The sequence below is a fragment of the Haliotis rubra genome, unplaced genomic scaffold (assembly GCF_003918875.1).
Source record: "Haliotis rubra isolate DU_JTF1 unplaced genomic scaffold, ASM391887v1 Scf1965, whole genome shotgun sequence".
Lineage (NCBI taxonomy): Eukaryota > Metazoa > Mollusca > Gastropoda > Lepetellida > Haliotidae > Haliotis > Haliotis rubra.
This window is the reverse complement of record NW_025765964.1, coordinates 37788-62345: the sequence shown is the minus strand read 5'-3', so window position 1 is coordinate 62345 and position 24558 is coordinate 37788. Positions and strand designations below refer to the sequence as shown.

General features: G+C 41.0%; 1 protein-coding gene and 1 long non-coding RNA gene across 3 annotated transcripts; one reads left to right on the top strand and one right to left on the bottom strand.

The window, feature by feature from the left end:
• Positions 1 to 3194: 3194 nt before the first annotated feature.
• LOC124274956 lies at positions 3195 to 4895 on the top strand. Of its 2 annotated transcripts, XM_046710327.1 has the most exons (7): positions 3195 to 3253; positions 3415 to 3475; positions 3638 to 3694; positions 3965 to 4036; positions 4185 to 4238; positions 4349 to 4393; positions 4526 to 4895. In XM_046710327.1, exons 1-7 carry the CDS (start codon positions 3242 to 3244, stop codon positions 4813 to 4815), a joined length of 591 nt encoding a protein of 196 aa, XP_046566283.1. In that variant the 5' UTR covers positions 3195 to 3241; the 3' UTR covers positions 4816 to 4895. The 2 variants fall into 2 exon arrangements, with proteins under 2 accessions (XP_046566283.1, XP_046566284.1); XM_046710328.1 differs by lacking the exon at positions 4185 to 4238.
• Positions 4896 to 5783: 888 nt separating this feature from the next.
• LOC124274955 lies at positions 5784 to 6483 on the bottom strand. The gene is made up of 3 exons (XR_006898094.1): positions 6432 to 6483; positions 5956 to 6078; positions 5784 to 5847 (listed from the first exon to the last, which is right to left on the bottom strand). It is a non-coding gene; the product is annotated as an uncharacterized LOC124274955 (long non-coding RNA).
• Positions 6484 to 24558: the final 18075 nt, after the last annotated feature.

Here is a 24558-nt window from a genome sequence, read left to right as displayed (position 1 = left end):
AAATGCTTGCTTGACTTCCCTCAGGTCAGACTTGTGGTCATCTGACAGTGCCTGGTGCCAATGCTTAGCTGGGCCTTCGAGGAGGAAGGGAAGCAACAGGCAAGCCTTTTGGTCGGAAGCTTGTTGCAGCGTTGTCCAGGATTCAAAGTCTGCCCACCATGTAGTGGCATCTTGTGTTCCTGTGTAGCGTGGTAATTGTAGATGGTACATGGCTGATGTTGCTGGAGGACTGGTATAGGCTGGTGCTGACAAGGTTGAGGCGTTTGACGTAGTAGCTGGAGTTCCTGTCGTGGCCGATTAAGTAGTTGTAGTTGTTGTTGTTGATGATGATGATGATGATGATGTGTGAAAGGCTGTTGGTGATGTTGGAGACTTAGGTTCTAATGGTTTTTGTATCGTGGAGATATTTGAATGTTCACCATTGAACTCACCTTGATAATTGCGGAGCCTCTCTCTGTAATTCTCTGGTGTTCTGCCAGTCATTGACCTGGTCCAGGACGGATCCTCTCACCAGTTGACGTAGGGCTCGTATGAGTGAAAGTCTTTCGGTGTTGTTGCTACTGTTTTTGGGGGGGAATTAGCAATGGTAGGGCAGTCAAGACTGGCTGGCACCTTAGAACAGAGAAGGCTTCGAGTTGAGGCGTTTATTCGGTGCTAAGGCAGATTCGAGTATGATACGCTTTACAGAGGCAGAATCATATATAGTCAAGTGAGTCATTATGATACGTGAATAACACGATACAGTGGCAGTATGCATTAATAATTTTAGAATGTGATAATCAAAATACAATATGATAGGTGTGCAAAGCCTTTACAGAGACAGAGTCATATATAGTCAAGTGAATCAAATTGATAGTGTGCAAGGCCAACTCATTTTCATGGGCACGTGTTCTGCCGGCAAACCGATGTTATGAGTATCGCCTCTGAATGTAGTAACATGGTAGTTTTGACACTGGTACGCATACTCATAGTGGGATATTGCCATGCAGACAGTGCCCTAAGATAACATATATAACGCAAAGAGGGAATATTGTCAGTAAGACACAAGATACAAGGCTATGCTGCATTCATGTTATACCTAACTTTCACCTAACAGATATCATTGTAAAGAGCAATAAGTTATACAATTGTCAAATAATGTCTTACCTTAGAACAGAGAAGGGCTTCGAAAGTTGAAGCGTTTATTCGCTGCGAAGACAGAGTGAGGTAGCCTTCACCCATAGCCATATATATACACAACTCAAGCCTTCATTAATAACATAACCGAAAGTTTTGAATTCCTATTATCCTCTCAATCATCCAAGGTTGTCAGAGTTTATCGGTGGTCACCCTGGATGGTTGTCAGGTATGTTGTTATATTGCCTAACTGACCCTTCAAGACAAGACAGTCAGGCTGACCATGTGTGTCGACCCTGTTATGTAAAGGTTAACACATCGATCAGTCTTTCCCAGAGAGCGTGACCGTTTTACGCCAGCCTGGACAGACAGACTTGCGTAATGGCCTCAGGCTCCCTGCTGGAGTGACAGTGCGTTTAGCCACATATGTGAAATATGGTATGTCTTGTATGTGGCGGTCAGGTAGTGCAATTTCAACCCTGAATTTACTTTAGAATTGTTAATACAAGTTCGCAATATGGTAGTTCTGAGATGTAGTTCCTAGCTAAAAATAAGTCTTAAAAGAAAACTATGACAATAGACAGAAATGTACTGAAATCTACTGAAATGTTCTAATTATAGGCGTAAACGTTCCCTCTGGATTATGGTTGCCTTATTCCTGTGGATTCCACAGATACATACAGAATGGAAATGAAATTTTTAACTAAGTCATAGCTATCCCTAGTGGTATGCTTAAAGAGTTACGCGGTTATCTCCCTTAGGCTAGCTGTGACGTCACAACGTAGTTGTTGAAAACCTCTCATAATTTTTCTGTATGGACAACACAGAAGACGTGTTTACAGAGTGGAAGTGTTTTTTAACTTTTCTTCAAATTTTCAACAACTTCAAGACTCCTGGGTGCCGTTTCACGAAAGCCTCTTAGCGCTACGACGTCCTAGCCCGTACGACCTACTTTAGGATGTCCTAGCATAATGATTTACGACTGTTGCATGAAGATATCGTAAGCCCGTCGTAAACTCCTCTTAAGATATGGGTGTATTTACGATTTACGATGTCCTAACTTGCATAGCAACGCCTATGTAATCGAACCGGAAATGGAAGCGCACCTGTTTAAATTTCATCAGCAAAAGAGCCAAACACTAAATATGAATTCAATAAAAGCTTATATGGTAAGTATGGTTAATTACAAACCTGTTGAAGTTTAATGACAGTATGTTCCATCGCATGAAGATTCCATCATCAGTTTGTAAATCTGATGATTTTAATAGTAAATAACAATATCTGTCTGCTCGGCAAGACTTGTAACTCTCCTGTGTGGAGATATGGAAGATTGTAATATCAGAGTTGTTCCCCTCAAAGCGGCAGACGACAAGGAAAACATATTATGGGCTTGATCCTAAAAGAGGAAGAAGAAATTTCTCCACTGCGGACATTGATATAATGCGTGTCTGGCGTGGAGAGTAATTTTTGAAGCGCTTGATCTCAAGCCTCACAAATACGGTCACCAACAATGTAAAGAAGAAGATCTGGAAAGATATCACCACGAAGTAAGTTCATTTGTTCCAACGACATGTTACATGAAACTATAATAAAATCTAAATCTGGCCTATTTTTAACTTACCCAAAAAGATTGAGAGACATTCCATAACACGTTTGTACTTATTTAAACTTATACGAATTGTCAGACTTATTTCATTCTGAAATAATACGGATAATGAAACGAACTAAATTTGTGGGGAAATGGTTTATTGCTATCAACTATGTTCTACAATGTAAGAATAGTACAATTATACCAAATTAATTCATTGGTTTATTGATTATTATTATTCAAGTTTCGTTTTCTCATGAAACCATAATCCACTCCTTTTCACAGCTGAACCCAAAATTTATTATCTAACAATCTTCCCAGACTAAGATAATATTAATAATGACTGTAATGATAATGATAATGATGATATCATATTTTCAATATCAGACTTAATGCAACTGGTGACATAACAAGGAATGAAGAGGAGGTCCGAAAGAAATGGACAGATATGAAGGCATGTGCCAAAAATCAGAGTCCATGGGGAGGCTGAATGCTAAGAGAACTGGTGGTGGACCACCCCCTGATGATCTTACTGTAATGGAAAAGAGGGTAAATAAATATACAAAGCATTTAGTTTTATAATGAATACAACAAACTGAGTTTGAGTAACACTGGACATGATTCATGAAAATGAAATTGTGTATGCACTAAGAAACTCAAAACATATCTATAATAATAGTAATAGAGCTACCATTTCCTTCTTTTATTAGATTCTACAATTAATTCCTGCCTGTGCTATTGAGGGGATTCAAGGAGGCATAGAAACACCTGGTAATGATGAGACTGTCTTCATGTTGTTCATGTACATGTGTATTAAAGTTACTGAAATATGTAGTTTAATCAAGTTCTAAATATATTTCAAAGTTATTGTATGAAATGTTGACAGTGTTTCTTTATAACATCACAAATGTAAAATTTGTTTTACTTTCACAGTCTTCAGCATGATTCCATCTATTGCTGATGAAGCTGAAGAAACAACATTTCTCTTTGGTAAATAATGATGCAAACTCATTTCTTTGTTTTGAAGATGCAAAAATATTTTATTTTGCAAAAATTCAAAACCTACTACTTTTCATTTTAAAGTTTAACTCGTTCTTGTCAAACGTAATAAATATCAAATAAATTTATATTTGGTGTAAAGTAGTTTTGGACATAAAAGCATATATAAAATTTAACAGTTACATAACTATCATATCCAATGTTATCATCCAGTTAATGTTGTGTGTGAAAATGCATACAGTCACAACTGATATGTTTCAGATTCTCAACAGGAAGTGTTCTTCACACCAGTAACTGCCACAGATACAGAAGGCAGTTGTGGAGCTAGCACAGGTGTGACACCATTCCAGATATTCAGATGATGAAATGCTACCATTCTTTGCAATTTACAATGACACAGTTAAGCAATTCCACTGATTTTTAGCTACACTTTTAACATGTTATCAGTTATAGTTATTTAAAAGAATGCTATGCATTTCAGATAAGGACCAAGCTTGTGTGGTGGACACAATGGTCACTCCTGCTATTGAAAAAAGTATGTATTTAACATTATTTAACTTTATTGATAAATATTTGTGCACACATAAAAAGGCAATTTACTTTGTTAGTATCTCTAGCTAATAACAATACAAAATTTCTTTCAAGGAAAACCTAAAGGGAAGCCTCCGGTAAAGAAAACATCAAATGAAGGTATGTTATTGCTTTGTTTACAGTATTCTAGTATCAGTACTGCAATTGTGATCATAAATATTTCATTGGATGGTATTAATGAACATGCACACATCATTGGTTATCACACAAAAAATGTCTTAATCTTTTCAGAAGACATTCTGGGAGAAATCAAATCCTTCAAGCACAGGAAGAAAGAAAGATGTATCTTTTGGAAGAAATTCTGTCTGTGCAGCGGGACATCCGGGACATCCAAAGACAAAGGCTGGATCTGGAACGAGAGAAATTTGAATATAAAAAATCATTTGGAAATTCATTGTCTCCAATTATCAAATTTAATTAAAGGCACATGTTTACTTGTGCTGATGAAAGTTTTCATGTGTTTGTTTTCTTATTTGGATAAAACATATGTATGTAAAAAATATATTTTCCATAAACACTAAAAATACTATAATGGAGGATTCACAAGTGTTTCTATAAAGTGGTTCAGGATTTTGAAAAACCTGCTACCTTGCCACTTCAGGTAGGACATGTGGATATTACATGGTTTGTGGACTAGTGGTGGTCCGATTAATTGAAATAATCGAGGATTGGTCGCAGTGACTAGACAACCAAGCAGTCGAACATGTTTTCTCATCATAATCGAACACAAACGATTTTTGCACACTTGTATGCATCAACAATATCTTTCACAAGGCTGGTTTTGACTCCATGAAATTATTGTTCCTAACATAGTCATCCTTTAAATATCTTGCGCAGTTTGCATAAAACCCCAAAGAACTACATGTTTTTTCTTAATTTTTTGTGTACATTAACAAATATAACAGGAACATTTGATAAATGATGCTAACCAATTATTTTCTATGATTGATTGGTTGTAATGGATCAAACATCAATTATGATATTTTAACCAATTCCCATCACTATTGTGCAGAGAAGGATCACTTACTGGTTATGTGTGTTAAAACCTTGTGTTGATAAGATTTCTCCTGACTTTATATCCATCGGTGTTGTAGTTATCAGAATGAGTGTTGTCCATGTCTGGTCCACTAGTCTCACACAGAACATCTGGCTCAGGCAACCTCAATAAAAATAGCAGGCATCCAGTTGATTTGTGAAGACACCTACACAGATTTTTTTATAATTACATGTTTGTATTCACAGACAGGGATGAATCATGCATGTTTATAGCACAGTTATTAAGAATTTCAAGAAGGAATAACAAAGTGAAATAATTATGTAGAAAAGGGTATAATTACATATAATCACCAGTACTACCTCTTTAGATGAGAAGCTTTAATAACACCTTGAATTAAGACATAAGACTTCCTTATATTTACCTGAATCTAGATTTGCACAACCCAAATGCCCTCTCCACTGAGTTTCTTGTAGCAGTGTGGCAGCGGTTATATTTCTCCTCTTTTTCATTTTCTGGATTGCTGACTGGAGTCAGGAGGTAGGGTCTGCATGCATACCTATGGAAAATGTTTTGAAATGTTTAAATGTTAAGGGTAGAAATATGACATTTTTGTTAATAAAAGACAAAGGCTGACATGACATAACTTGAACATAGATATACCTACCCTGAATCACCAAGAAGCCAGATGCCATATTTCCCTTCCTGGAGACAGCATTTCAAATTGCAGTTATTAAATATATGGGAATCATGTGTTGATCCAGGCCATTGGACGATGATGTTCGTGAATCTGCAATTATAAATACATAGATAAAGTACTATGTTATTTAAGAGATCAATCTTTATAAAAATATTTAACACAACTCCACATTTACCACATGGCACAATGGCCTTACAGTTATATACATCAAAACAAATAAATATAAATATTTTTAATATACCCAACAAATAAATAGATTTTTGAAGTAAACGTGCATTAGAAGGCAAACTTATTTTATAAAAAGCCGATCAATGGGACAAACAAGCCTATATTAGCGATTTGAAAATCAAATACTGACACAATGACATTTATTATTTGCAAGTCTCAGCAAGTCTAGATCGTTTGTTTACATTGCAAGGGTCAAGGACGTCAGGGATATTTACCGCAGTTGAGCGTCGCACACAGCTTGCACATTGATGGCATGGAATCCTTTCCCTGCACACATATACTGCCTCATCCAATGGTGGCCATTGAATCGGTATTAGAGTGCAATCTATGCAGCCAACAACTTTCGGAAAACCACAGATGTTGAAGAAATCCTCCGCAAGTTTTGCATGTTTGTCGGGCGATGGAAACCGGATCAGATCGTGCTGCGAGTTGACAAATTGCTTCCGTGAGTGTCTTCCAACACGCGAACTAACACTTGACTTGGCAATACCATGTATGTCTCCTAGTTCGCTGAGAAATCCACCTTTAGAATAATATCTAAGTGTTGCTAACACCTGAACATGGGCTGGTAGGGCACACTTAACGCTTATCGGCCGAAAGTGATGGCCGAGCTGACCCGATCAACCAGCTGAAGGATGTTATGTCGAGGGGGAAACGATACCTGGCAATCAGTTCTGTGTCGGTCAACGTGTCCAATATTTGGGTCCTATCTCTGAATATTCGCTCTCGCTTAATATTTCTCCTGTTCAAAATCTCTTGGATTCTCAGTAGTGTCGCCATATTAAACGCTGACTTACGATGTCGTAAGCTAGTTACAAGTGCCTCTTACCCATCGTATGCTAGGAGGTTGTTTATGATGTGGTGTAAAGTTAGGAGGTCTTTGTGGAACGATACAAAAAATTAAGAGCTGCTTTACGACGTGGTTTAGGACGTCGTAGCGCTAAGAGGCTTTCGTGAAACGGCACACTGGTAGTAGTCGCATTGGTTGATGTTTCTGACAATCGCATTCTATATTTGTGCATATTGCTTGATTTTCATCTAATTTTCCCGCCAAAAATCATAATGTCTCAAGCACGTGTCTGCAATCTCAAAAAATTCATGGCCAAATTGTATCCCCATTTCTGATTGCCTCCTGCCTCACGGGTCCTCCCTACTCTTTTTATAACCGATTTTCATTGTGTCAAGAATTGTTTTTGTAATGTGATTGGATTAATGGACAATATTCGGCATTATTTCATCCCTTACGGGGTACATTCATTCGTCCATTTATCTATTCTTTGCAATTCGATAAAAAAGAGGCTAAAAATTAATCTGCAGAGGCAGTTTGATCAGGCTGAAGCCTGTCGGCCGTGTGCCGTCAGACTCGAAAGACCACGGCCAGGGCCATCGGTCTAGAGTTTATACCCGTAGGTCGTTATGGTGCTGTACTCGGGAAAGCCGTAGTATCACCCGTGAACTGAAGCTGATGAGCAATCCCCACGGGGGAGAAGCCAAGGTTTCGAGCTCGAGGGACTATGTCGACGGTTCGAATTAGGCAGGATTTGCCCATGGCGCAAAGCCGCACGGGCCCGTGGGCCCTTTCAGTCCCTGGGTTTCAACCGCAACGGTTACAACCCATAAAAGCCCTCGGCCGGCCACCCTTTCCGCGCAGGGCGGATTGGAGCCGACTAGCGAGCATAACGGGCTGATCCCGTGGACCGCTTTTATGCCCACACGCGTATGGGATCGTCCCAGTCAACCGCATCGCTACGGAGACACGGGCTTCACGGCTGTCCATCAGCTGCCGTCTCCCGTTAGCCACGGGTTGTCTGGAGACGCGCGAGCATAACGGGGCTGATCCCATGGTCCGCTTGCTGCCCACTCGTATGGGATCGTCCCAGTCAACCGTACCAGCTACGGGAGACACGGGCTTCATGGCTGTACACCAGCTGCCGTCTCCCGTAGCCACGGGTAGTCCGGCGGATCGGTGGCATGGCATAACGGGATATATCTCGGCTCAGATTGACACCGTCTAGGTCGACAAGGTCGACCGACGGTAGCTTATGCCCATGGCACAAGCCGCATGAGGTCCTGCCGTTAGTCCCGGGGGTTCAACTGCTTGCGTTTGACCCTACTGATAATAAGTCCGCTTGGCAGGCAATCGTTTATTTCCGCATGGTGCGGTCGGAGTCGCAAGCCAAATGTGACCGAGTGCCATCCACGGAATCGTCGGCCATAGTAACTCGTATGACGCCGGCAAGAGCCATAGTTTAGGCAGCTGAGGTACTCTTTAGTTTATACGTGGGTAGTCGAGTATCAACCACAGAGTGAGCTAGTTAAGTTTTCCGCTTCACTCGGCAATATTCCATCTTTATGGCAGCGGTCTGTAATTAATCGAGTCGGGACCAGACAATCAAGCTTATGTTTAACAACATGAGCATCGATCTACACAATTGGGATACGATGACTTATTGTGCTAACCAAGTCAGCGAGCCTGACCACCTGTTTCTATTAGTCGCCCTTTATGTTAAGTAGAGGGACCTCCCAAGACATTTCTTCCCCATTCATCACTGGTAAACGGCATTGGGAATTCTCACTTCTCAACTCTCGGTAGATATCTACCTTCAGGGGGATAGATATAAGGGTGTCAGCAGTGTTTGTCACGACGCAGATAACCTGCATTTTTTAACACACAATTATCTCAAATAGGCAGTGGATTTAGAAGCTTGCGTCATTGTTGACGAACTGCTGCTGGGCCCTTAGTTCAGATAATCTAACTTTTTGACCGCTCGGTACTGCTTAAATACCTGACATGTCTTATTTGTTTTGTTTGTTGTTATTAAACAATCAACATTGATGTCTTGATGGAAGTTCCAAACTGACGTTTACTCACAAAACATATCCATGACTCCTTCGCATATGTCACTTGAGCCTACGACAACTCTGAGCTAGGTAGTTGTCGATCTCGTCTCCACTTGACAATCTGTTCCACTTGGCGTGGTAAACAATGATATACATTTTCGTCATCTGGGCCTATTACTTCGTCTACTACTTCGGTTTTTCATCCGTTCCATTGGAATCTACCTACGGCCACGGCTTCCAAACAACCCGGTACAGCTGTTTAAGGTACTCTGTATCAAATACAAGAGTCTAAATGGCATGGCACCAAAATATCTATCATATAAGTGAATGGCTAACCCGCTTCAACCACCCAGACAACAACGATCTGGAAGCAATTCTTATTTAATATTCCTTCTTACAGACTGCCTTGGCCTCTTATTGCGAGTGTTCTTTCAGTGGTTGCGCGTCATCACTGTGGAATAGACTGTTCCTCGCTATAAACTGTTTCCATGTTTTATTGCGTTCAGATCACATCTTCAACGCATCTCTTTCATTGTACTATTAACTCAAACCTCACTTGCAGCTCTTGAGCATCCACTTGTGGTTGGACTTGGCGATACATAACCTTTCAGTAATATTATTATTATTACTATTACTGAATTAGAAACACCACGGCTATATTCTAGGCCACGGTTCAAATCAATCTGCTGTCCCACGAGGCGACAGCAGTTCAGGTAGCATGAGTCGGACCAGGTGACGACCAGATGAATGAATCAGATAAGGGGATGACACGTGCATTTTCTTGCCAGAATGCACTGTCAGCTGAGCCATCAACGATGGAAACAAGACTGATATCCAGTCACTAAATACAGGCAACTGAGTTTATTCAAATTGCCTCAATATAACCAAGCAGGGTACATGGGTACCTGGTGGGATAATTAATGTGGCTATTCAATTTTCTCGCGCCTCTTGGCAGCATGGGTTTTCAGGGGTAATAAAAGGTAACATGTCAACACCTTGAGCATGTGCCTTGTACCTGGAAAAGGCGTGTTATAGGGCACATTTATTGTTCTAAAAAGTGCCTATTATCCCTCTGCTTCTGACGGATCTTGGAAGGTGTATTCCGTCGTTAGTTTATTTTTTCATCACCCTCATCTCCCTAAACAAGCTAATGGCATCTTCCGTTTGGGCTACCAACTTCTGCCATGCTTTGCGACCATGTGTTACGCTGGGCCCCATCTCGCTTATCGCAATATACGCAAGGTGGCGCAAGTTTGCGAGCGCAAAGGGAGCCGGAAACCAGCTTGGGAACCAGCTTAGACATTGTGTAAGCTAAAATATAACGAATTTTTTCATTGGCTGATAAATAGTATTTACTGCGGAATGAATGACGCTGATTGGCCGAGAGCTAATACATTGTAAATGGACGCCATAAACATCGTGTTGTTAGGTTTTAGAGTGTTACGGGGGGACATGAGTTTAATCATGGGTTAATCAACAGCTCATTGAATTGTAATATCTTTTTCTATGAAGGTACGTTCTTTGAAAAATATGACGCGCCATTGGAGATGCGCTGTAAGCGTTTTATGCACCATGTGGGAAATTATTCCGTGAATTCATGTCTGCGTTCACTGAACAAGTGGCTGGACAATTCGAAAACCTGTAGAAAAAAGGGTGGGAATGCATCGGGAGGGCACTTGATCCCTCCTACTCGTGATTGTTTCATATAATCTAGATCAACCTTCAACTTACAGGTAAGTTTCGTTTAATCTTCGATTATATTTCAACCAATCACGCCGTAGATCGTGATCACGTGAGATGTTTAAAGTCACAGGGTTTCAAACAGACAACCCAAAGTTTAAGCATCAACTTTTAATAAGGAGCAATAGAAAAATGTACATGGGTTTCAGCAAACATCCAATCATATCAAAAAACATTGCCAATGGTGAGACATAATATAAGAACACTCTAACTACATGTATTGTTTAACAGTGATAAAGCAAATGCGTGATCTTTGACAGGTTTATTGTAGAATTTCGCAAACGTACTGGAGGTGCTCCAGCCAGCAGTCTGTAAAATAGTCTGCAGAGGCACTGAGTGCCGCGAGGCCGCGCTAGAAGCAGCCATGCGTGTGCTGTGGGGGGTGAAGATGCTCATGTCCACACCACTGCGCATGAGCACGACCTTCACCCAGCGGGATACAGTGTCTTTGGTCACAGGCTTATGTGGTTTGGCATAGCTAATTAGCAACTGAGTCTCTGTCCCGCGCAGGCTGGCGGTTCTTGTTTGATACTCCTTCAACACTGTCACAACACATAACCTCACATCAGGGTCGTATGCCGGGAGAGAGATTTCTCCAAGGTGGAATCCATGTCTAGATTGCTTAAGCAAAGTAGCTATTCTAATAGTGCAACTACTGTCAGTAACGGTAATGTTTCTAATATCTAAACTATGTAAAGTTTGGCTTCTTTGTCCTGACAACAAAGAAATAAGTGCCACAAGTTTCAATGTCAAATCTTTCAACGATAAGTCATGTACTGGAGAAAGCGTTCTAAGATATTGCAACACCACACTCGTATCCCATGTCACAGAGTTCCTAGGCAATGCGGGACGAGACTCAAACACACCTTTCATGAATCTGATTATTAGCGGATGTGAGCCAATAGATCCATTGTCTAGAGTGAGCATAGTAGACAGTGCCGACCTGGCTGTATTCAGTGCGCTATAGCCAAGGTTGTGTTCATGGTACAATTCCGTGAGAAAATCTAGCACATCTACCACAGTGGGACACAGTTGATCTGTTTCCCTTTTAACACAAAAGTTAATCCACCTTTTGATGTAGGTTGAGTACTGGGATCTCGTGGATTTCCTCCAAGACTGGAAAATGATGTTGGTAGTTCTCTCCGAAATGCTTTTCCGTGAGAGATTGCCGGACAAGCGATATGCTGCAATCTTCATCTTGTTGAGCGGGTGTCTGGAGTCCTCGTTGTGAGGCAGGCGGAGGATCTGAGTGACTGGGGGTAGGAGGAGCGGCAGTTGGGTCAGCAGTCTCAGCAGTCTGGAGAACCAGGGTTGTGTCGGCCACACGGGGGCAATCAAGATGCCGCAAGCTTGGTCTTCCTCCACCTTCTTGATAACCCGATTCAGAACACTGAAAGGTGGGAAAGCATAGAACAGCTTAGACGACCATGAAAAACTGAATGCATCAATAGCACATGCATCGGGGTCAGGTTTCCACGACACATACTGTGGAATCTGATAGTTTAGCCGTGGTGCAAATAAGTCAATGTCTGGAGAACCAAGTCTCTGACATATTCTACAGAAAACATCTGACACAAGGTACCATTCAGTGTTATCTTTCATCACCCTAGATTCCTTATCTGCTACAACATTGTCTGTCCCAGGAACATGTGCTGCACTTAACCATAACCGTTTGTCCAAGCACCATTCCCATATCTCCCTTGCGAGAGAATTCAGTTCAGGTATCTTACCGCCCATGTTATTCAGGTAAGCTACCGCGGTTGTGTTATCCACTAGAATTTTCACATGACAGTCACACTTCAATGAGCAGAAAGTTCGATCGCCAGGAAAGCTGCTAATAGTTCAAGATAATTGATGTGCCGTAATGCTTCATCACGTGACCAGCGTCCTCCGGTCGACTGACCGAGACAAGCTGCCCCCACCCAGTAGCGAAGCATCAGACGTGAGTGTGAGAACCGGAGGCGCAACAACAATAGGCTTGTTAGCGGCGTGGATATTGGTCACCCACCAGGTCAAGTCGACCATGTGCTCAGAAGTTAGCTCGAATACACTGTCAAAATTGCCAGACGCAGCTCGCAAAGGCACGTGACTTGCCGTTGTCAAGGCGACGGTAATACAGAGGTCCTGCTTTCACACCGGGAAACTAGCAACCATATATCCCACAACTTCAGCAAGTTCCCTTATAGAAACACGCCGCTTCTTCAAGAGAGTCCCACATGCCGTTTTAATCCGGGTCGGCTTTAAGCGGTGTGAGTGACACAGTCATTGCTACTGAATTTATAACAAAACCGAGAAACGTTAGTTCCTGTTGAGGTACCATGACTGATTTTGTTGGGTGTAACACAAAACCTAACTCTGGTAAAGAGTTCAGCGGTTTCCTCCACAAAAGTACTACATTCCTGTAAATCATCTCCAGCAATAAAGGAATCGTCAATATACCCGACATTGGTGTGACCACGTGATCGGAGAGAACCGAGTAGGGCACTCTCAACAATTTAGTGAAGTACCTCGGCGCTGACAACTGAGTCCGTTTGGCATAGCAGTAAACTTGTACAAAGTTCCTTTCCAAAATAATTTCAGATATCTTTGATGCGATGAGTGAACTGGCACAGTGTAGTAAGCGCCTTTAAGGTCTATGGAAGCCATGTAGCAACCTCGCCTGACTAACGAAATAGCCGCAGACAGAGTGTCCATTTTAAAGTGGACGTATTCCACATTGTCATTAAGCTTTCTCAAGTTTAAAATAACCCGAAAAGTGTTATCTTTCTTGCGCGCCGGAGGAAAATGTTAGACACATATTCACCCTCTTCATGGACCGACTCAGATACAACACCCTTAGCTAGGAGCTTCTCGAGCCTCTCACGTCAATGATAGCACATTCCTGAGTGTTAAACTGAATAGGGTTTGGAACACGACTTTGACAGGGTATAGTGTCAAATTCAATAAGGCAACCTTGCACAGTTTGTAGGACAAAGGGGTCAGATGTAAGTTTCTCCCACTCATTAACATGAAATCAAAGTCTACCAGCAAGAGTAGCATCACTGTGACAGCTTACCTCTGAGTCTCCTGTAGATGCGCTCAGTATCTCCTGTCCATCCCGAACTTCCTCCTTTTTAAGTTCGGCTGACCTCTCCTTAAAAAACCTTTGCCACGACCGTAGCCAGGACCAGTATATCTGCGAGGCGGGCTGTCCCCTGCTTCCCTGGGTTACAGGCGGGCGGTCTGACCTGTGGCCATGGTAACCACCAGAAGCGAGTTGGTTGCTGACCTTGTTAGTGATGGTCAAGGTTTTCACTGTCTCAGCCAGGTCGTCTCCAAATAGCAGGGTTGACATTAGTGCTTGTGGCGAACACAGCTGCTGGTATTGTGTGTTCAGAGACGGACGGAGGAGCTCACGTCGTCTGAGGTTCATGTTCAGTGTTCACATGTGCCAGAAAGGAAATGCAGTCTGTCGTCTTTTTGGCAAGACTGCTCACATCAAGCTTCGCCAAAGTGATTTCTCCTTGTTTAACTTTAAGGAGAGTATTTGCCACTTGCAACGCTGGTACTGTGGCCTTTATAATGCCAGTCTGCAACTTCTGCAGTTTAATGTCATTGGATCGGGACTGTCCCCGGCTTAGTCCATATTTCAGCATTCACCCGAAAGTGGGCTGAAGCTTCTCACAGTTCTTAGGCCTTACATATTCCTGGCTCTTGTCCTTGAACTTCTCCTCAGGCATTGTTTTGAACATCATTTTGTTCATTGCCCCTGCCAACTTGGCGTGAATAGGAGCACCAACACTGTCGTCTGATGTGAAATCGTCAATCAGAGACTCGAAGAAATCCTCCTCAGCTTCACAGTCTTTCTCCTGAATTTCACAATTCACAAAATCATGATCATCCTGACACTCTGACGGTTTATCTAGAGGTGGTGAATACACACTCTGTGTATTGGGAGCGGAGTCACTGAACAACTCGTCCATGTCGGCCTCACTCTCGGAGCCGGGGGTCTCAGCACTGGTGCTGGGAGTTGCATAATCCGACCTATGCTCGCCACCTTTCCTTTTCACGCCCTGTCTGTGACCAGCCTTGCTATCGTTGCCAATGTAACTCGCAACTCTGTCTCCAAACATGGAGAAGGATGATGCCATTCCTTCAATTAATTGTTGAGTTTTTAAATTTTGCGCCATAACGGCGGACAGCATCTTGACATGCTCTGTCTCTGCCATGTCCCCTGTAGGGATGGTCAACTCGGCCTCAGGGTGTGAAGCGCTAGTGTCAAACATACCCGTTATCCTGCCAGGCATGTTCTGGTCACCGATCTGTCCGTCGACCTCACTCACAGGCTCACAGTGTGATGGGGATGGACCAGCTGATTGCAGCATGTTGGTCTCCATTTTACAAAATGGCTGCTCTCGTCCTGACTCGCAGGCAAGAAACGTTTCCGGCCGGGTATGTCTTCGCTGATGGCCGGCAGTCTAGATGATACCCACTCAAGTGACAATTGTGTCAAATTGAAGTGGCCTCAATTGATAATTGTACCAATTGAGCAAAACACCAGTAATCAAGCGCCGAATTGTCAGAGCTTAATTAGCGTGTATAACTCCTTAGGGTCTCGATTCGTAATGACTCCTGGGCTCGCCTCGTTCTCTCTCACGTGATCACGATGTCAACCTGGATAGGATGGGGTTGTTTTTTCCTCGCCAGTGCTTCAAATTGATAGGGATTTCTCACACCTATCCTCGAAATTATCCAAAAATTTCGTTCTTATTTACGTCACATCACTCCTAGTACTAGGGAGTTTTAGGTTTTCGACCGTGCATACTAGATCGATATCTTTTCATACGGCAGTTGCCTTGTCTTGGGAATCGGGTAGCTTCCTCACCCAGGTTTTGAGGATTATATGGCAATTCATCAAGATTCCATGGTGGTCATGTCAGCCCACGAAGGATGCTTGCCCACTCCTTTTTGGATGTCGTTTTTGTCAGGCAGTTTCCGATGCAAATCACACTCGAGTGATTGTGTTAGACCATTCGGCAGCTATAGTACCATCTGACCTCTTGACTGGAGATACTAATCTTCCAGAACAATCCAATGAGGAAATTGTTTCAACAATTTCTGGATATTTTTCATTGTTATGATATCGCTCCTACAATTTTTATGTTGATGGGAATTCAGATTCAGGGCTATCTCAACGATTCTTAGAGGATTTCTACTTTTTCTCAGTGACGTTAAGACACTGAAACACAGTACTATGTTGGACTACAGATCAGCAATCGCTTCTGTTTGAGATATACAAGGACTAGCAGTGGTTCTAACAGCTTGCTCTACAAGCCGATTAGTTCATTCCAGTTAAGAATTTATTTATTTATTTATTATTATTATTATTTTCAGCTCCTAGTCCTACAATCTTCCCCAAGTTGGCTTTATGTCTAATTCTGTAGTCTCTCCAGAAGTCTTCCAAACCTATGTAGGAAATTTATTGTCATTTCTTCTCCATAAAAGTAGGGTTTTCTACTTGTCATTGCTACAGCTTCGAGCTCCAGAATACCAGAATTTTTTGGCCATAGACTTTAGTCCAATCACTTTTACAGGAGGCTCTAGATGGCTGTCATGTAGAACTTTACCAGTTTGTTCTTGTCAAGAATCAGGCTTCTGCTGGCGGTCTCTCAGCCACAGAGTATACCAGATTCAAGTATTCCCTACCTCTGCATCTAGATCAGACAGAACTGGACTCCTATGCCCTATTCGAGCTATTATGATAAGGGTCTTGGGTCCAAGTGATGGTTCCAGTGAAACACCTTATCTAACTGGCGTGCTGGTCTGCTTGGGGGAATTAACTCAGCAAAAGAGTCCGAAGTCACAAGAAGCTAATCACAATTTTATTTACAAGAACGGAGTAACATGGGGTGGCCACAGAGAGTCGGTACAACCCTCTGGGCTGAGGGCTAGAGCTGACCTGTGTTGGGAGTCTAAACCCTACTCCTCGACAAATGAAGATAGAGACATTTTATCTACAATTAAAACAATAAAGAGATTATGATTGGTTGACTGATACAAAAATTGGGTGTAACCTACATTAGCCTATCAAATACAGAATATACTAAATGGGGTGGGTCCTTCAATGACCAGACAGGACAATCACTCTTAATCCTTGTTAATCCTAGTTTAACTGGCACTAATCTCGATGGCACTTTTACTGGGTGCTTGGATGCTTACCCTGGGCTAGATCTCAATGAGCCTAATCTGATGTGTCAATTACAGGTGCTTGGATTACAATAGATGCATTTAATCGTCTGGTCATAACTCTTAATTACTGAAAGGGTTGCTAACAGCTTGAGTCCTCAATACCTTAGGCTAGGATTTTATCTTGGATATCTGTGAAATTGTGTAGCCGTAATTTATACCTTTTTCAATAGTATGTCTGTGAGATGAGTTTTACAACTTTTGACTGGAGTCTTTCTCTAAGCTATTACTAATATTCTATATTTATATTTTCCTAATATCTGAATCCTAATATATTGCTTGTAGTGGTAATAATGAATAATGAATTTTGTATGAATTATTATCCCATGATAGAGCTCTGAGAAGGTATATCAAGCATGCTCTCAATATCAGACATAGTTGCTGCTGTTTGTTTGTTTTGTGTTTTGTTTTGTTTTATTATCTCATGCAAGACAATTGTTGATTTGGAGTTCTTGATTGAATATTATATCGTCTTGGCTTACCAGGATTTTGACCCCAACTTAGTGAAGAATAGTTTTCCCTGCATGAGACCAGGGCCTGGACGTCGTCACTTGCAGCTTGGGGGTCCATTTCAATAGATCAGATTGTTGCTGCATGCCGGTGGAAGATCTCTAATCCCCACACCAATTTGCTTTTGCGGAACTTATTCCATCCTTAGAGAGCCTACGGACAGCTCCTCTCCTCCTCTTGTTTTTTCCCTTGAAGGGGAAAAAGAAGGGTGGGTGGGGTGTGTGTGTGTGTGTGTGTGTGTGTGTGTGTGCATATTTATATATATCCAAACTCAGCAGTGGTTCACTGTCTTTGGACTGTGAGGGAGGAAACAGGTTAACAGTAAACGAAAGGATGAGGATCTTTGAAGAACCGTATCTACTAATGTTTATCACCAGTAAGTGGAATTATTATATCCGCTGCAGTTTATTACTCCAGTTAAATAATCCACAAGAAGACTTGAAATCACAAACCGGAAGTGACGTCAATAAACCGGAAGTGACGTCAATGAACAGGAAGTGACGTAATCAAACAGGAAGTGACTTCACAGAAACCGGTTAAAATGAGGATCAGTCAATAGACTATTACAGAACCGGATATGACGTCTGGGACCGGAAGTGACGTCACAGTCTTCTCCAAACACCAGATACTTCTCCCTCACAAGGATGATCTTTCCCTTTAGGTAATTAAATACTGAAATATCCAGGGAATGATCTAGGTAATCCATATGTATATTACATTTAATCACTTAAGTCATAGTTATCCTAATTGTTATGTCATATACTATAACGGGATAATTAGTGGTATTGCTGTATTCATCATCTGTATAAACCCTCCTTCCTTATGTGAGATTCTGGCAACCATAATCCAGAGGGAATGTTTACGCCTATAATTAGGAACAATTACATGTATTGTTAGTAATTATTAGTAAACTTACCTCTGGATTATGGGATCTAGTGCCCACCCAACCTCCCCACGAGAAGATGCAGAAGATGTCAGTTTTCTTCAGAAAAATCATGAGAGGTTTTCAACAACTACATTGTGACATCACAGCTAGCCTAAGGGAGATAACCGCATAACTCTTTAAGCATACCACTAGGGATAGCTATGACTTAGTTAAAAATTTCATTTCCATTCTGTATGTATCTGTGGAATCCACAGGAATAAGGCAACCATAATCCAGAGGTAAGTTTACTAATAATTACTAACAATACATGTAATTGTTCCTTATTCGACGTTGTCCAGCTCATGTTTTTTACACATATCACTATATCATAGAGTCCTCAGGCGGCAGATCTACGAATTGATATCTTCAGTATCGCATAAAATATGATTAAATGGTGATTAAAACTTTGGTATCAATATGTTTCTTTGTCTCATAGAATGTAAGGAAAACATAGAAATAGTTTTGTTCATACAATCCATTCCCCTGGGGTCAATTTACTTCTGTATCTTGGCTGTGGCTGATTGTGAACTATGGTTGACGAACTATGCATGTAAACAGATAGTGAAATGTAAGTTACACTGGGTAATGTACATTTCACCAGAGTATCCCGTTATTCATGGACGTTTAAAGTAATCATCAATTTCATAATCTTTAAAATTATTAAATTCTTATGATGTTTAACTGGTATGAAGAATAGATTAAGCAGATATACCCATGTGTTTATTATTTTTCGTCTTGAATTCAAATGTAAAGCAATTTTGCTAAAAGCTATTTTGGAAATCGCTTTCAATAGCTACTGATACTTGCATAATCATACATGTTGTTGGCGTTATTGTGTGTTATGTAGCATATAAATGTAACTCCAGATACCCAGAGTATTTGGGGTAAAACATGAGAATACGTAAGAAGGTAACGTACATTACAATGCGCTTCAAGTAGATGGAGAGGATAATGAAGCGGAAATATCATTTTGGAGAAATGGGTGAGTTGGGTTTTACGCCGCTTTTAGCAATATTCCAGCATTATCACGTCAGGGGACACCAAAAATGGGCTTCACACATTGTACCCATGTAGGGGAATCGAACCATGGCCTTCGGCTTGACAAGGGAACGATTTAACCACTCGGCTACCCAACCGCCCACTTTTGGAGAAGAAAATGCAGTTTTTTTAGTACTCTGAATGGGATAATGATGTATGGTTTCCAGCCTCTGACGTGCTGTGCAAGATAGGTGAACCTGTTGCTGTAGGCAAATCTCGAAGAATGCTGAAATTGGCTGCTGTTAAGAAGCACAGAGTGTTAGATGTATTTGCTGTTAGGGATTTCAGTTAATCGAAAGTGTTTGCTTGTTTCTGAGTCAAACCTTACTGATTGTATGGAGGATTACAATTCATAGAGCCGTAGTCCGATAGTAAAATGTGTGTTTCTCATCTCTCGACCGACCCAAATGTTCCTTCCGACGGAACCACAAAAAATAGCAACTTCATTTTACAAAATGTCGCCGACAGCAATAATTTCAGCCCGATCAAACGAAATATGTGTCTTAAAAGTCAACTTTAAAAAAAATATAATATTTTGAAAAGTCTCTCAAGCATCTAAATGGGCAATCTTTTTGAATTTTATCTTCCCTTCACCAATCCGCTTGGAGCTCTCATCCGGATGGTCCAACCTTAAACTGACAGCGCATGTCTTATGCACGATTTGTAAGCTGGGCCCGTCTCACATATCACAATATTCGAGCCGGTACAGGCCAAAGAGAGGATGGCTGTGAAGGCCTATGAAAAACTAACATTGACAATGTTATGTCATTTTCCATTGGTTGCCATTTTTAGACGGGACGCACTGTCCTTCATCGGAAGACGTCCAAAACACATTTTGTATCATTTTAAATATCGGTCATGCAGGTGCTTGACAGACCCTTCTTATTTCTTGGAAACTTCTTTTTCAAAATTCTCACTTTCTGTTATTTTACGTATTTGATGTCAATATTCACGAGAAATAATAGTAAAGGTAAATATTCGTTTTATTTGCGTGAAAGGGATCGAGCCATGCATACAATTAAATGTCGTATTGCAAATATTCGAAACTTCCCTCGTAATTGACGTTAGAAAGGTATTTGTGTTTTAGAGCGGGTAGGTGCGCCAACATTAGCACAAAATCAATAGTAAGTTCAGAATATGAATTTATAATATTTTGTGGCAATATATAAGTATTGAATTATTAACTTAGAAAATGCGGAAATTGTCCTGTAGACACTGTAGTACAGCAACAAGAAAACTTTTGATACAATGCATCAACACCGAGACAAACTCCTTGTTCATCAATTTTTACCAAATATTAAATCAACATGGGTGGGCTTTTTAAGCAATGTTGTCTTGTCATCATTACAAAGTGGTTAAATGAAATTAAGCAATATAGATAAGGTGTGAAAACGAAGGTGGTGCAAACTGTACCTGTTAAAATGTAAACAGTTCATCACAATTCAGATCTTACATTGTGTAGCATTTAGATTTATGAACGTTTGATAATTAGTTGGTTTGAATGTACTTTTTATAGGAAATTGACAATGTTAGTGTTGTATACAAAATCTCGTATCTTTAGACAAGTGCCAGCAGATCTAAATGTATTCTACATCTGAACATAATGTAATTGTCGGAGGACCATAGATCCAATGCAATGTTCACTTTTCAGATCCTATGAAACTGTGCGTCACAAAATACTTCTGCATCAAGTGGTTGTATTATTTTCAGTAATTTTATTACATTTGAAGATATGGCTAAAGTACTGCCGTAAATAGAAAAAAACTGTTGTTAGGCTGTCACTCTGTATCCCTAAAATTTACACAATTGCAAATAGCATATGTCGAAATAACCCACACTGGCCTAACTGGGTGTTCAGTGGGATGCGTAATAGGATATCCATAAAATCATGTTTACTTGTAAAATCGGGCAAAACTTAGAAAAAATATGAATAGCTGCTGAAAACAATAGATAAGACTATAGATGGCAATTAGGTCGCTCAGCCAGGTATGAGGACAGACCGTTGACTCACCTGGCATGAAATGCATGTGCTGCCTACAGGCACAAGCCTCATTGTAGTCTTCCTTCCAGAGCAAGACATCATGTAACCTGTCAGGTATTAAACAAGATTGTAGACACACATCGTTTGTACCAATCTTACTTCTGTCATATCACCAGGAAACAGTTCCAACAGTTCAAAACGAACTTGAAACTTCTATGATCCATCTTGTAATCCATTACGATGATTACAGTTTGTTTGCAGTCAAGTATGCAATGTACCAGGAATTGTTTGTTGAGTGTGGTAAAAACTGAAATAATAACAAAATAACCTTGATAAGTTATAATACCTTAAAGGTCACATGCAACATAAAACACAACTTTGCAGATTCTGATACCTTTCGGTATGGACTTACCGAAACAAATCGTGAAAAATGCAAAATCAACTTATAAAGTTGAAAAATAACGCGATGAAAAAAACCGCCCGAAATTGGAGTTAAAACGATTCACTAATTTTCCCCCGACTTTTCGGGGGAAAACTGGTTTCAACAGCTGGGCTGTGCTCATAGCACGTGTGCAGTGAAATAGGTTCGCGCAGCTTGGAAGTGGGTTGTCCGGTGAATACCCGGTGAAGGCTTTGGTGTGAGCTATTTTTCTAATGTTTTGTTGATATTTCACAGGCGCGAGCTTTTTATATGTTATGACAGTAGATTAACTGTTTATATAATTTCATTTGTCTATTTCACCACACGTTCTTCTTACCGAGTCACTTTCTCAGTTCGATACTTAAAAGCAATGTCATTATTTAGCGGTGACAGAATTTCAAACTGTGATATAGATATGTCGTTGTCACAGACAAAACTCAATGTCTGTTTTATTGACACCTATGTGTCTGCCTGCCTGTCTGCTAATGACCATATTCAATACACACAGTTCGGTCTCTGTCACATTATGTAATTACACAGACAGGCAGGTGTGATACTTGTACACATGACATGTTATGATGTCTGTTGATTGCAAAATGTTATGCACAAAAAATGAGCATGTATTTACAAAACCCAACATCTCTATATATACACACACAATGAGCCGTGAGGGCATCTACAAATGAACCAGCCGTTACACTTGAGTGCACACCCACCTGCTCTGACTGGTTTCGGTATCCCGGCTGCTTCGTTTCTTGGGAAGTAAACCCAAGTACCCAATATTGCACTTTTGATTTGCGATTGTACGCTTATAATTTTGTTTATATGTTTTTTCATAACCAGCAATGTATATTATATGTCATGAATAAGTGATAATTGTGTTTAATTATGTTTGATTTTTTGGTTGCATGTGACCTTTAATACAATGCAATTATGAATGCTACTTTAAACAGTGCTAGATAACATGAAGTGTTATTATAGCTTATACCTAATTACAATGGAAATAAAGTAAAGTTATATGAACTATTTCCTTCCCCAATATTGTCAGAGCGCCATGGAGCATCTCTATGGTGGATATTAGGCTCTTTATAAATACATTATTATGTTTTACAGATTAAAGATGAAAATGCAGCAGAGAGGGTTTGGGTGATCCTGGCACAGTCAGGCTGGTAAGGCTCTTCATCAGCTCTCGGCCCCTGCCCCCTCTACAGGCAACCCAGACAGCGAATGGGACTTCTCCCAGGAAACGCTGCCTAGTCGAACCCACCAACAACTTTCCGGAGAATATGAAGGCTCCCCAACACTGCAGCCTTCTGCATTACCCAGAGTGTCAGAAGGGCTGTGCCTGGAGGAGAACTCGGGCACTCTCCTGATCTGCGCCAAGAGATCAGGAGGTACCAAACCAAGGGCACTGAGAACAATGGGGAGCCTGACGACAGTGTCCTTGGGATGCAAGCGAGACATTTCAAAGGCGAGGTCCGCATATTTATCATGCTTTTCCTGAATCTTGCCAATCACATTGTTGTCAATAGGGACAGAAAATTCAATGATATAAATAAATTCATTGGCCTTTATAAAAAAGAACAAGATCAGTTTTGTTGGCAGGAATTCTTCTGAGGTTGTATATGGGCCTATTCCACAGAAGTTTGAAAGCATCATTTTCCATGACGCCCTGGACATGTTCAGGGTCGTACCATGGATGGACCTCAGCGCTATTGACATGCTTTCATCAAGTTGTAACTTACCATTTTTACTCTCTTACATTTCCGTAGCATTTCCGGTGGAACTGGTTACATTATGAACATGATTTTTATGGTACACCGTCCTTAATGGGTACAGAATGGAATAAAATCATTGTTTAAAACCTCTTTTCATGTATGTTCAACTTATCGACCTCCAAACGAGTGTGAAGTTTCTTTTTTGACTGAGTATATTTTCCTTAAGAATCACATTTTGGCGATTGCGAGTGGGAAGTGACTGGTCCTGAGCAGCAAAAAGGAAGCCCTCAGTTTTACATTTGAGACCAGCCGACTTCATCCAGGCGAAGGAGTCGGTGGGATTGCTATTCTGTTCCACACGCTGCATGTACACACGATGCAATGGCTTCTCAGAAAGCTTCTCCACAAAAGACCGACTCTGGGCAGACTTGGTTTACTCCCATCGCTCTACCACCCAGCAGTACATCGCCATCAGCAAAATCAACCTCAAATTTCAGATTCTGTCCAACAACCTTGGCACGCTTAAAATAGCTGTGGATTTCCTTGCTTTCATCATGAGTCTTGACATGCATCACCAGAGGATCATCCGACAAATAAATATACTGAGTCAAGAAAGAAACTTCACAAAATGTAATTTGAAAAATAATGAATAATTTTTCTCTGGTGATACATCTATGTATCCGAAATGGGATCCCTATCTTTCGACTCTAAAAAAACCCACTCAAACCCATCCATTCCTCGTGCAAATGACGTTAGTGCCAAATCAGGTTTTGCACGTGCAGTCGATCACGTGATCTTCGCATCGAAGTTTTCTTCGTATGCACGTGTTTACATTGGCCTCAAGAATTGAAAAAACACTTTTAAACCACAGTTCTAACGGTACTTGAAATGCCACGATTGTCAAATGTGCAACGTGAACGTGCCGTTGGCATGTTGCAAGCGG

What these genes read in the sequence shown, in the direction of transcription:
- LOC124274956 (XM_046710327.1), top strand. An exon ending in CACTCCTGCTATTGAAAAAA is followed by an intron (nt 4,239 to 4,348) that starts GTATGTATTTAA and finishes ATTTCTTTCAAG; the next exon opens with GAAAACCTAAAGGGAAGCCT. An exon ending in AAAGAAAACATCAAATGAAG is followed by an intron (nt 4,394 to 4,525) that starts GTATGTTATTGC and finishes TAATCTTTTCAG; the next exon opens with AAGACATTCTGGGAGAAATC.